General features: G+C 43.4%; 1 protein-coding gene across 1 annotated transcript; it reads left to right on the top strand.

Moving 5' to 3' along the window:
- Positions 1-1960: 1960 nt before the first annotated feature.
- tpst1l (tyrosylprotein sulfotransferase 1, like) lies at positions 1961-12676 on the top strand. The gene is made up of 6 exons (XM_071337470.1): positions 1961-2230; positions 9030-9714; positions 9894-10052; positions 10204-10457; positions 11387-11588; positions 12009-12676. Exons 2-6 carry the CDS (start codon positions 9301-9303, stop codon positions 12039-12041), a joined length of 1062 nt encoding a protein of 353 aa, XP_071193571.1. The 5' UTR covers positions 1961-2230; positions 9030-9300; the 3' UTR covers positions 12042-12676.
- The last annotated feature ends 422 nt before the right edge of the window (positions 12677-13098 follow it).

Genomic DNA, 13098 nt, shown 5'->3' with positions numbered 1-13098 from the left:
CAAAAAAATGTCACTGCCCCACTGATTTTTTCCCAAAATTATATCTTTGCATGAATGTGTTTCTTGAACGAATACAAGATCTGTGTTGCAGTCCTTAAAACAACAAAAAAATTGCTTCTCTCTTCAACAGGTTTCGTATCCCCCTGGCATTGATTGACATAAACTTCAAGTCCATATATATAGAAAGAAACATCCTATGTAAACTCAACTCCACCCTCTCTATAAAAAGTTGCTTCATATATGTATTAACAAAGTCTTAACTTGTAAACCAAAACACCACAATTCAAAACTAGAACGCTCAGTTCGCTGTGGGGAAGGCGCTACCTTGTAAACGTACCGGCGGAACAAATCACCCCGGTAGTATTTATTTTCCATCCGCGAAGAAGGCTCTGATTCCCATGTAGTATCCACCCTTTCCTTGATTTTTTTGCCTGTTGGACGAGAGGCCACAACTTTGCTTTTGCTGCTGCTGTCAGGTCCTCACCGAATCTAAATTATCTATCTTTCAGAAAGGCGCTTTCCTTTGCTTTCTTTCCTTTCTTTCAAACTGCATCTCTCGTTGTGCGAAAAGCAAACTTGTTGATGATCGAGCGGCTGCCGATGGCATCTTGCTTCATCCCAATACGATGAGCGACATCCACAGCCATGTCCATACATCCATCGGGGAGGTCCGGTGCCACCTATGCGCTTCACATTCTCACCGTGGTCCCCGGGGACACCGTAAAGCCGTAGCCCCCACCTTCTCCGGTATCGCTCTGCTTTAGCTAAGCGCTCTTGCTTGTCAGAGATGGTCTACTCCTGTGCAGTGCATTTATCAGAAGAAGCAGTGTTTGCAAGTTTAAGCTATATACTATTTTATGCATGATTCAGAGAGGTCTAGAGGTCAACGATTTTTCGTGGATAATTTTCTCCAGACCATTGGCTCTTTCGTTTATCTTTGCAGAGACAGCATCGACTGTTGACCTGGAGAATTAAAAAAAGATATATAAAAAAATTAACAATGTTGACCTGGAGTTCGCGCAAAGACAATTATTTTTGTATTTTTGGGTGTGAGACTATTGACTGGATTTTCTAAATCAACCGAATGTCCAGATTCCTCAATTTCTTCTCATGAGGAATCAGGTGGCGGTTTTTCTCCGGTGTATGATCAAATTAGCGGTGTTCTCTATTGTGTTTACTATAAACCAAGTTGTTACATTTAAGTAAGTTTTTATTTTTGTAAAAAACTACTTTATATCGAAGGAGTGCCTTTGATTTGACAGCCTGCCCATGCGCAGTTCGGAGCTAGACTACCTTTAGACCTGATTATGTGTTTCTACGCATGAGCATAGCCAACGTCGCTGCGATATGACATCGCCGACAAGTGTGATCGGGATTTCTATGGAGAAGCCGTTTCAGACGATCTTCATATTGTACTGTGAAAGTGTCTATGTATTAAAGGGAATTTACAACTAACCCAAGATAGACCACAGCCTGTCGTTTCCAATGGGAACAAATGAGCCATAGTGGGCAGAACAAGCAAGGAAAGAGGGTTAGAGCCAATCGTGAGTTAGCGAGATCCTATTGGCGCGTTCTAGCAGATATTTGCATATTTCCGTTAGGGAGCGCCTACCCTGAAGTACGTGTGCAATAAAAAAAATCCATCTATTCTCCCACTGCCGTCCACTGGGCTTCCTCTCATCACCATATTTGGTAGTGAGTGGAAGCGGCAAACCGGATGCTTCACACTTATACATCCGTTTAAATATCTGTCTCATTATTCTAGCTGTGGTAGTGCCTTTATGGCAACTGTCCCGTACACCGTCAGTGGAGTCAAACGACAGCATCCGGTCTTTAGGAGGAATGGAAAGAGAGCATGTGATGTTACTTTTGGACGTTAACATCCATTAACAAGGGCAAACTCCATCTTAACTCCTCCTCCACGTTTACTCGATTGGTTGAACAGTGCAAAAGAGAACCTCCCTGATAGTTATTTTCTCTCGTCAGGACCAGAAAGAAATAAACACTGTTCAGGCGTTTCTTTTAAGAATGCTGAATTACTCTACTTAGGTTGTGTTGTACGACAGTAGATACGGCTGAACTTCAGACTGGTGACAAGACAACACCATAGTTAAACTCGTTTAAATTACACAATTTATCTTGTTTGAGCGGCTTGTGTTGAGAAGTTGAGTTTCCTCTATTTTGCACAATACAACGGACCTTTCTTTTTCAGAGACTCTCGGCAGTTAAGGTGAGTGATATTCACATTCGATTCCGTGAAGTTTTGTGTAAACAAAACTACTACCAATTGCACTTCCTGGGTATTCACAATTCACTGGAGGTAGTAATACTGTTGATTTAACCAGAGGTGTATTAATTAGGCCGATTCGGTTGCAAAACGTTTCTTAAAGGGAAGCAAACTGAACGAAACGGGGAGGGTCCTACTTGAATTTGTCCCTCGTTTTAGTTGCAAAATTGTCTCCCATTTTAATTACATAACGGAATGCAGCTGTTTGAGCTAATGATTACACCCCTGTTCACCGGAGGTGCTGTTTTTTTTGTGTGTTGATTGCTGGCCTAGCTAGCTTACATAACCCTAGTTGATTTTTGGAAATTAGCTTGTCAAAAAATGTTAAATACATTTTAAATGTACTTTGTCGATTGAATGTAGGCTTGGAATGTCGATTGAATGTAGGCTTGGAATGTATCATCTAATGGAAAGTATATTTAAACATAATTTCCCAACGTTGGTTTGTTGTAGTTCCTCAGCAAGTTCAGTTTCTCTTAGCCTGAAGACCCACCGTTGAATTGCAAATCATTATATGTCGGGCAGAAATTAGCGTTCAGATCAGGGAAGATTCCTCTCATGACCTCTACAAACCAGAATGTTGAATAAAATGATGCTTCACTGGTTGTCCATGTGGTTGGTCCTTTTGGAGGCAGGAATGTGAGACAAATATCCACATCAATCAGACATTCAGTATGCTAGTTTGTGTAAATATATCTTGTTTTTAATTTCAATACTAATGCAATTCACACGTGACAAACACTTGCACTATATGGCAGTGCCTAACAGACCAGCAAACCTCTTCCAACTGAGGGCTTTGGTGGACTAAATTCGACTATTGTTTACATATTGTGCATCACAAGCAATGCCTCAACAGATTGAAAATACAAGGGACAGAACCTACCAACACCGCAAAAAGTAGGGTAAACGCCTTCCTTTCTCCACCTCCTACTGCCAAAAGGACCAACAAAATATACAACCGGTACATGGGGCGGCAGGTAGCCTAGTGGTTAAGAGCGTTGGGCCAGTAATCAAAAGGTTGCTGGTTTGAATCGCCGAGCCGGCAAATGGAAAAATCTGCCGTTCTGCCCTTGAGAAAGTCAGTTAACCCCCAACAACAATCTCTCTGATTCAGAGGGCTTGGGTTAAATGTGGAAGACAAATTTCAGTTGGATGCATTCAAATAAAATGTTATTTCTCACATGTGCAGAATACAACTGGTGTGGACTTGACAGTGAAACGCTTACTTAGTTGTGCAACTGACTTGGTATTCCTTAAAGTAAATGTAATTGTAGTCAATATTCTGGCTTGTAGAGACTTGCATCTTTTTTTGTGACTTTCAGACTGATATTCATGGTGTAACCATGGTAACAGTCTGACACTCACCCCCCTTTCAACCTCCTCCTTTTCCGCAGCAACCAGTGATCCGGGTCACGGCACCAATGTAACAGTATAACTTTACGTCGTCCCCTCGCCCAGACACGGGCGCAAACCAGGGACCCTCTGCACACATCAACAACTGACACCCACGAAGCGTCGTTACCCATCGCTCCACAAAAGCCGCGGCCCTTGCAGAGCAAGGGGCAACACTACTTCTAGGTTTCAGAGCAAGTGACGTAACTGATTGAAACGCTATTAGCGCGTACCCACTAACTAGCTAGCCATTTCACATCCGTTACACTTGGATTTAATAACGGGTTGACACGCCTTTGACAGCAATAACCTCAACCAAATGTTTTCTGTAGTTGCGGATCAGACCTGCACAATGGTCAGGAGGAATTTTGGACCATTCCGCTTTACAAAACTGTTTCAGTTCAGCAATATTCTTGGGATGTCTGGTGTGAACTGCTCTCTTGATGTCATGCCACAGCATCTCAATCGGGTTGAAGTCAGGACTCTTACTGGGCCACTCCAGAAGGTGTATTTTCTTCTGTTGAAGCCATTCTGTTGTTGATTTACTTCTGTGTTTTGGGTCGTTGTCCTGTTGCATAACCCAACTTCTGTTGAGCTTCAATTGGCGGACAGATAGCCTATTCTCCTGCAAAATGTCTTGATAAACTTGGGATTAAATTTTTCCGTCGATGATAGCAAGCTGTCCATGCCCTGAGGCAGCAAAGCAGTCCCAAACCATGATGCTCCCTCCACCATACTTTACAGTTGGGATGAGGTTTTGATGTTGGTGTGCTGTGCCCTTTTTTCTCCACACATAGTGTTGTGTGTTCCTTCCAAACAACTCAACTGTAGTTTTATCTGTCCACAGAATATTTTGCCAGTAGCGCTGTGGAACATCCAGGTGCACTTTTGCAAACTTCAGACCGCAGTGGCTTCTTCTGTGGTGTCCTCCCATGGACACCATTCTTGTTTAGTGTTTTATGTATTGTGGACTCGTCAACAGAGATGTTAGCGTGTTCCAGAGATTTCTGTAAGTCTTTAGCTGACACTGATTCTTCTTAACCTCATTGAGCATTCTGCGCTGTGCTCTTGCAGTCTTCTTTGCAGGACGGCCACTCCTAGGGAGAGCAGCAACAGTGCTGAACTTTCTCCATTTATAGACCATTTGTCTTACTGCTGACTGATGAACATCAAGGCTTTTAGAGATACTCAACAATTCTTAATCTTATGTCTTCTGAGATCTCTTTTGTTCGAGGCATGGTTCACATCAGGCAATGCTTCTTGTGAATAGTAAACTAAATTTTTTTGAGTTTTTTTATAGGGCAAGGCAGCTCTAAGCAACATCTCCAATCTCGTCTCATTGATTGGACTCCAATTAGCTTTTGGAGGACTCATTAGCCTAGGGGTTCACATACTTTTTCTAATCTACACTGTGAATGTTTAAATTATGTATTCAATATAGGACAAGAAAAATACAATTTGTGTGTTATTAGTTTAAGCACACTGTTTGTCTATTGTTGTGACTTAGATGAAGATCAGATTAAATCTGATGACCAATTTATGCAGAAATCCAGGTAATTCCAAAAGGTTCACCTACTTTTTCTTGCCACTGTAGGTTAACATCCTGGAGCTCAGTGTCCGATAGAGAATCGTGGAATAATCCTACACACACACACACACACACGTTCTGAGCTATCACATACCTGGCAATCTCTAACACACACATTTATGGCAGTTCTGGACTGTTTTTTGACAGTGCATTCTCACATAGCCTTGCTAATCCCATCCCTATGGTCACACACTGTTGAAGTCCTGCATTCAAATAGGCCTTGCTATGTTTGTGGTTGAGGGCTCCTGACTGGTTGTACAGATCTAGCCAATCCGTCCATAGAACTCCAGCGGAGATTAACGTTGACTTGACTATTTAATTGTAATCCAATAATGGAAATAGTGGATTCGATTCGGCGCCCATGTTGGCTTTAAGACACGGTTACAACGCACACTATAGAACAAATTAAATGGCAACTGTCGCCTTATTGCGCACCTGATGCTGGCTATTTCATTGGAAATGAAAGGGGAAGCGCAGTGTCTGGACTAGACTGAATGAATTCAAAACCTTCTCATTCGTGGTCGTCACACTACTCATGCTGAAATAACAGCCTATATAATGTACATAATAATAATCATTTATTATTTACCAATTTCTGTCCAGTGTTCACATTCAACATCCTCATCTGTCAGAAATGTAACGAGTTGGCTAGCTAGTACTCCAATTCAGAAAGTGGGTGTTGCCTCCCTGTTTCAACCAGAGGCCCAGTCCTCCACATCCACTGAACAGACAGGAGAAGAGAGCCAATGAGACTGCTCTGTAGCCTACTCTTCATTCTGGGACAGATTACATTTTTGAGTCCCTAATGGCACCCTATTTCCTATATAGTGCACTATTAGACCAGAGTGTCATTCCATTTGATTTCAATAACTTTCGACAAGCCTGTTTGTAAGCTTTTAAATAATATCAAAATGGGGGGAATGCAAAATGGGCCAACTTTGAGCACCTCTATCTCCTAAATGTTTTGGCATTGTTAGGTTCTAAATGAACCTGTTAACACTCAAGGACGACTAGTAAAGCTTAAACCAAGTTTATTCACCTATTGGGTCATACAGCTGTATAAAACAAATACATGGTTCCACCGGTGGTAGTGTATACAGTTGAAGTCGGAAGTTTACATACACCTTAGCCAAGTACATTTAAACTCAGTTTTTCATAATTCCTGACATTTAATCCTAGTAGAAATTCCCTGTTTTAGGTCAGTAGGATCACCACTTTATTTTAAGAATGTGAAATGTCAGAATAATAGAGAGAATGATTTATTTCAGCTTTTATTTCTTTCATCACATTCCCAGTGGGTCAGAAGTTTACATACACTCAATTAGTATTTGATAGCATTGCCTTTTAAATTGTTTAACTTGGGTCAAACGTTTCATGTAGCCTTCCACAAGCTCCCACAATAAGTTGGGTGAATTTTGGCCCATTCCTCCTGACAGAGCTGGTGTAACTGAGTCAGGTTTGTAGGCCTCCTTGCTCGCACACGCTTTTTCAGTTCTGCCCACAAATTTGATATAGGTTTGAGGTCAGGGCTTTGTGATGGCCACTCCAATACATTGACGTTGTTGTCATTAAGCCATTTTGCCACAACTTTGGAAGTATGTTTGGGGTCATTGTCCATTTGGAAGACCCATTTGCGACAAAGCTTTAACTTCCTGACTGATGTCTTGAGCTGTTGCTTCAATAAATCCACATAATTTTCCTGCCTCATGATGCCTTCTATTTTGTGAAGTGCACCAGTCCCTCCTGCAGCAAAGCACCCCCACAACATGATACTGCCACCCCCGTGCTTCACGGTTAGGATGGTGTTCTTCGGCTTGCAAGCCTCCCCCTTTTTCTTCCAAACATATTGATGGTCAGAGGACTCTCCCGAGCACTTTGGGGAGTTGCAGCGATGAGAAAAGATTGTAAGCACGAAATTTGGGAGTAAAAAGGTGAAGAAAAAAAACAAGTGTGGATGTATTACTCCCTTCAGGGGATCTGACCTCAACCTCTCCTAATCCACAGATGTCCATCCGCTTCCCCTATAGCAATCCTGTGATCTCCTCCCGTCCACTCAACACATTCCAAAGCCATCTGTCTTTCTACGGAGACCCATTACCTCCTGACATAAAACCCAGTTTCTTTCACTCCTTATACACTATGCGTCTGATCTATCATTCTCTAATATCTCAATGTTCAAAGTTTACCCTGAATCCAACACTAGGAAGAAACCTGGAGAGGAACCATACTCTTGAGGGGTGGCCATTCCTCTTCTGGCTGTGCCGGGTGGCGATTTATAAGAGTACTTCGAGATGATCAAACATTGATAAATAAGGAGCAGCAGGGTCAAATAATAATCAGTGGTTGTAGAGGGTGCAACAGTTCAGCACCTCAGGAGTAAATGTCAGTTGGCTTTTCATAGCTGAGCATTGAGGTAGAGTGGGAGAGAGCATACTTAAGTTCACACAGGACACCAGATAAGACAGGAGAATTGCACCAGATAGGACAGACTGACCCTAGCCTCCCTGCACATAGACTATTGCAGAATAGATACTGGAAGCTGAAACGGGGGGGCGGGAACACTGTGGCCCCGTCCGACGTTACCCCCATGACAGGGCCATCCAGGCAGGATATAACCACATCCACTTTGCCAAATCACTGCCCCCACACCACTAGAGGGATATCAACAGAGAAGGATGGGAGAAACTCGCCAAATACAGGTGTGTCATGCTTGTAACGTCATATTCAACAAGAATCAGGGCTGTAACCGCTGCCAAAGGTACTTCAACAAAGTACTAAGTAAAGAGTCTGAATACTTATGTAAATGTGATATTTGTTTTTTTAATTCATTTGCCAAAATGTCTAAACCTGTTTTTTTGCTTTGTCATTATGGGGTGTTGTGTGTAGATTGACGGGGGAAAATCTATTGAATCCGTTTTAGAATAAGGCTGTAACGGAAAGGGGTCTGAATACTTTCCAAATGCACTGTAATTTTAATTAATTATAGGTCATATTTCATAGAAATCTTAACACAGGACAGTTACTTTGAAGTACTTCGCTAATACAGGCCACTTGTACAAAGCATTTGTACCTAGGCCTTTCAGAAGGGAATGAACAAAAATGTATAAATTAGGCTACACAGTCTTTGTAAATGTTTTAGGTACATTTTTGTTTTGGGTGCAAACTCTGCGTTAACACTGTGTAAACTCTTAGTAGCCTAAAACTAGCTAGCAGAGTAAATATAACTGTTGATTGTTGCAGCATGTGAGGATCGGCATTCGGCAGGCTTTTGATTCAGTTTTGTAGTGACTCATAGGATCTTAAACAAATTGCTTTGCATTGTAGTGTGGCTGAGCAAGCTGTCACTGTAGGAAAACATGGAACAGTAGCATTTAGTGGCTTTACATGAGTGTGACAATGAGGGATAGAGGAAAGAAAGAAACTGAGGTGAGAAGAAAGGGAGAGCATTGAGTTGATGGCATTTACGAGAAGGCAGCATAACCGTGTAGTTAGTGGCTCTCCAAATGCAGGATGTGGAATATGAATGTTGCAGAAATCCAACTGCACACTCTCTTCTGTGTCTCTTGGGCAGCTAGTTCAGTCATTCGTTGGGGAGTTCAATGACAGGACACATGCAGGAAGCTACAATTGTTCTGAAATTGTTCCAAAATGTAATGCGTAATAACATAGCGTGTTTTGTATGTGGTCACCAGAAGAAATAATATAAATGAAAAACAAAAATAAGCCTTTCCTAAGGGTATTGTTGACGTGTGTGTGTTGCAGGTCCAGTATGGTGGATCAAGGATATGTACAGGGCTGGCACCCAGCTGGAAAGGACCCCTCTCAGAGCCACCTGGGGGGGTCCTAGACCGGCAGCGACGACGGGTCTCTACGTTCCTCACTACGTTATTTTCTACCCAAAGGCCTCAGTCATTCTCCCTTGCCCCTCTCTCAACCCTCTAGGTCTCAACCCACAGATTTTATACCAAATCATACCCCAAGCTCCTACTCTTAACTCCAGTCCACAGCCCATAAACCTCCAGTCTAACTGACCATGAGGGGACAGAAGGTGAGCATGTTATTGGGCTGTGCTCTCCTCTGCTCCGCCTCTCTCCTCTACCTGGGCCTGAGTGGCATCGACTGCCCTCCCCCTGATCACGCCCACCGCCATACCTGGGCAGATGCCCACCTGGGCTCCACCAATCAGAGCCAAGCATCTCCCATTTACTATGGCGAGGACACACCCCTCATTTTCATTGGTGGGTTCCCTCGGAGCGGCACCACACTGATGCGGGCCATGCTGGATGCCCACAATGCAGTGCGTTGCGGGGAGGAGACACGGGTGATCCCGCGTCTCCTTGCCATGCGTGCCACCTGGAGTCGCTCGGCCAGAGAGCGGGTCAGACTGGACGAGGCCGGGGTCACTGACCAGGTGTTGGACTCAGCAGTGCGGGCGTTCTTACTGGAGGTTAGCCATGGTGTTTGTCTCTCCTGTTTGTCTTCTCACTTTACATCAGGTCATCCTGAAACATGGGAAGGGTTGCCTAGGCTGGGATGCTGCAGTGTAATTAAATTGTAACTGCACCATTTTCTATAGCTTTGCGTCTTGATTCATTGCTTGATTGATTGATTGATTTCTTCCACCAGGTAATAATAGGTCATGGGGAGCCAGCAGCCAGGCTCTGTAACAAGGATCCATTTGCTCTGAAGTCTCTGTCCTACCTGGCCCGTATTTTCCCCCAGGCCAAGTTTGTTCTCATGCTACGGGATGGAAGGGCTACCGTCCACTCCATGATCTCACGCAAGGTAGCAACTGCTGTTGTGTGGGGTGGGGGAGGGGGTTCCCTCTGCATGCTGTGGTCTGATGAGCTTCCATTCATGAGCTCTCCAGACACTTCACTCTCTTCTCTATATTTCTCTTTAACACAGACTCCTTCTCCCTCCTCTCTTCTTGCAGGTGACCATCTCTGGTTTTGACCTGACTAGTTACAGGGACTGTCTAACTAAGTGGAGCCATGCGATGGAGGGCATGTACTCCCAGTGCCAGGGGGCGCCTGAGGGCAGCTGTCTGCCTGTGCACTACGAGCAGCTGGTACTGCACCCAGAGGAAGAGATGAGGAAGCTGCTGAGCTTCCTGGGGTTGCCATGGGACCCGGCCGTGCTACACCACGAAGACCTCATTGGCAAGGCCGGTGGAGTGTCGCTGTCCAAGTGAGCGAAAGAGAGAGCGAGTTTGTCTTTATGTACATGCATGACAAGCACCCTCCTAAGAATCATTATTTCCTTTCCCCTTTAACCTTTGCTGTAGAAGATTATGGCTCACAGGTGTACTTAGTATTACTCCTTACACAGGATTCACACATTACACAGTCTGTCTTCACAACGCACACGTCTCTCTGTTACACACTGCCTCAATAAATACACATAGACACATACAGAAATTCCCTGCTCAATCTCACACACACACACACACATACCTCACCCGCTTGTCTCATCTTCTGGTGATTGCATACCAGACGTTTGATGCGTTATGGTATAGTTCGCAATAAAGAGATGCCTGAAGAATAGGTAGTTATCCTCCATTTCCGAATGATAGAATAAGTGGACACCGACAATGCTCATGAAGCGTACAGGGGTCAGTCACAGTCTGGTTTTTCCAGCTGTGCGGTGCAGTACAGACCTGGGTTAAAATACTATTTGACATTTTCAAATACTTTTAGTGTCTGCTCTTGTTTGCCTGGAGTGCCAAATGGACAGGGTTTTCTTTTCACCTTTTTGACTATTCTGCTCAAACAATCCCAGATAAAGTATTTTAAATGAGTTCAAATAGCATTTGAAGCCAGGTCTGGAGCTGTATGTATGTATGAGGGTTTAATGGAAGGTTTAGAAGAGAGATGAGACATAATGTGAAGCCAGCTGTGGTAGTCAGTGAGCTGCTTTATATAATACTTCTGTCTTATGCAATCATTACATCTTGTCATAACCATATGCACCTCTCAAAGCCAGGACAAAAATAGATGCGCGCACACACGCATTGGAATTAGTCTAGACCCTTGTAGGTTGGAGAGGTCAGGTGGAGAATCAAGTCTCACACAAACACACAGACACTAATGTTATATCTGTCTGATCTCCCCCTGTAGAGTGGAGCGGTCCACAGACCAGGTCGTGAACCCTGTAAACACAGACGCCCTGTCTAAGTGGGTGGGTCACATCCCCTCTGATGTGCTGCGTGAGATGGATGACATCGCCCCCATGCTCGCCCACCTCGGCTACGACCCCCTTGCAAACCCCCCAGACTACACTCGGCCAGACCCCATCATAGCCCCCAACAACTACACACTGGTGAGACCTGACTCACCAAATCAGAATTTACATCCTTTCATATTTGTATTCTTATGGACAGTATCATTTGTAAGAAGACGCATACAGATGGAAAGTCTGATAGGAAGGGCAACATGCATATCCTCGTGATGCTGGAAATAAAGAACCCCAATGCTCAGTGATCATAAATAAGTAATATACTCCTGCACCACAGGAGACTGGTGAGGGAAGGACTGCTCATAATGGTTGGAATGGATTAAGTGGAATGGTATCCAACACATGGAAACCATGTCTTTATGTTTGATACCAATCCATTAATTCCGTTCCAGCCATTACGATGAGCACGTCCTCCCCTATTAAGGAGCCACCTGTGTCATGCACATATTTTCATATCTGCATGTGCTCTTACTTAAAGACTGATGCTGATTTTCCTCTCCTCAGCTTCAGAGAACAGAAATCCTACATCCCAGTTAGGTGGAAAAGAAAGGAGGAGGAGGTATACACAAGGCACTTTGGACATTCTAGAACCCTCTCCAGTTCCACGCTACTTTCCCATTGGCTCTCAGCCCACCATCAACCCCACTGAAGAGGATTCTAAACTGCATCTGTGTTTTTGCTTAGGCCACTGTGACCGTTAGCCTATGTTGTGTTATTTCAGAATGAGGGCATCAAATATGGATCAGTTTATTGCGCCACAATTCTGTGGGACAGTGGATGCCACTGTGTGGGAACTCCGGTGCCTCTTCCCTTGACTCATTCTCAGGAAGTCCCCTGTCTGAAATTCTGCCTCCACTCCCTCCACAGAGCCCTCCATGTACCAATAGTGTTGCAGTGTAATGTGAATTTGTACCACAATTGTTGAACCTGGTACCATTTCTATGTTTCTTATTAACTTCCTGTCACTCATCCAAAATCTGTGAACATGTTTTTGGAAAGATCTGCGAGAGTGAGTGTGTATATATATATATATGTGTGTGTGTAAGTAGGCATACATTTATATTTTTCAAGATGTCATGTTTATTTTCTTAATAAATTATTTTGTTGGAGCATTCATTCAGTATTAGATTTTGTAGCTTGTTTTGTCAAAATAAATAAGGCAAATCACTGTATAGCAAGTATTTGTCTGTAAGCATTTATTTCAGGTTTCTTTGCTAAGGACTTACAGTACCCACCAAAATCAGCCTACGGTTTATCTTTAAGTGTTTTATGGTGGATATTTTTTTCCCGTACTGCCGGTAAAGCACTGTATGTTGTCAATGTGTATATAATGTTTTTTTTTAAGAAGCAGAATCTTATCACCGCTGAAACTCAATGCAGGGCACTACGATTAATGTACGCAAGTAACTCAACATAATAAAATCTAGCCAGGGAAAGCAAGCATAAAACAATTGAATTTACACAATTCAAAAATCTGTCATTCTCACCTACTCTACATCAACTCTTCTACTCATAATTGAGCCCAGTTTTTTACTTATTCTTTCAAAAAAAATGGAAAGTTTAGTTTGGACCCCCTCTGTCAGAGGGGGACCTT

The sequence above is a fragment of the Salvelinus alpinus genome, chromosome 13 (genome assembly GCF_045679555.1).
Source record: "Salvelinus alpinus chromosome 13, SLU_Salpinus.1, whole genome shotgun sequence".
Lineage (NCBI taxonomy): Eukaryota > Metazoa > Chordata > Actinopteri > Salmoniformes > Salmonidae > Salvelinus > Salvelinus alpinus.
The sequence above is the reverse complement of the archived record's forward strand: the minus strand, read 5'-3'. Positions and strand labels throughout refer to the sequence as shown.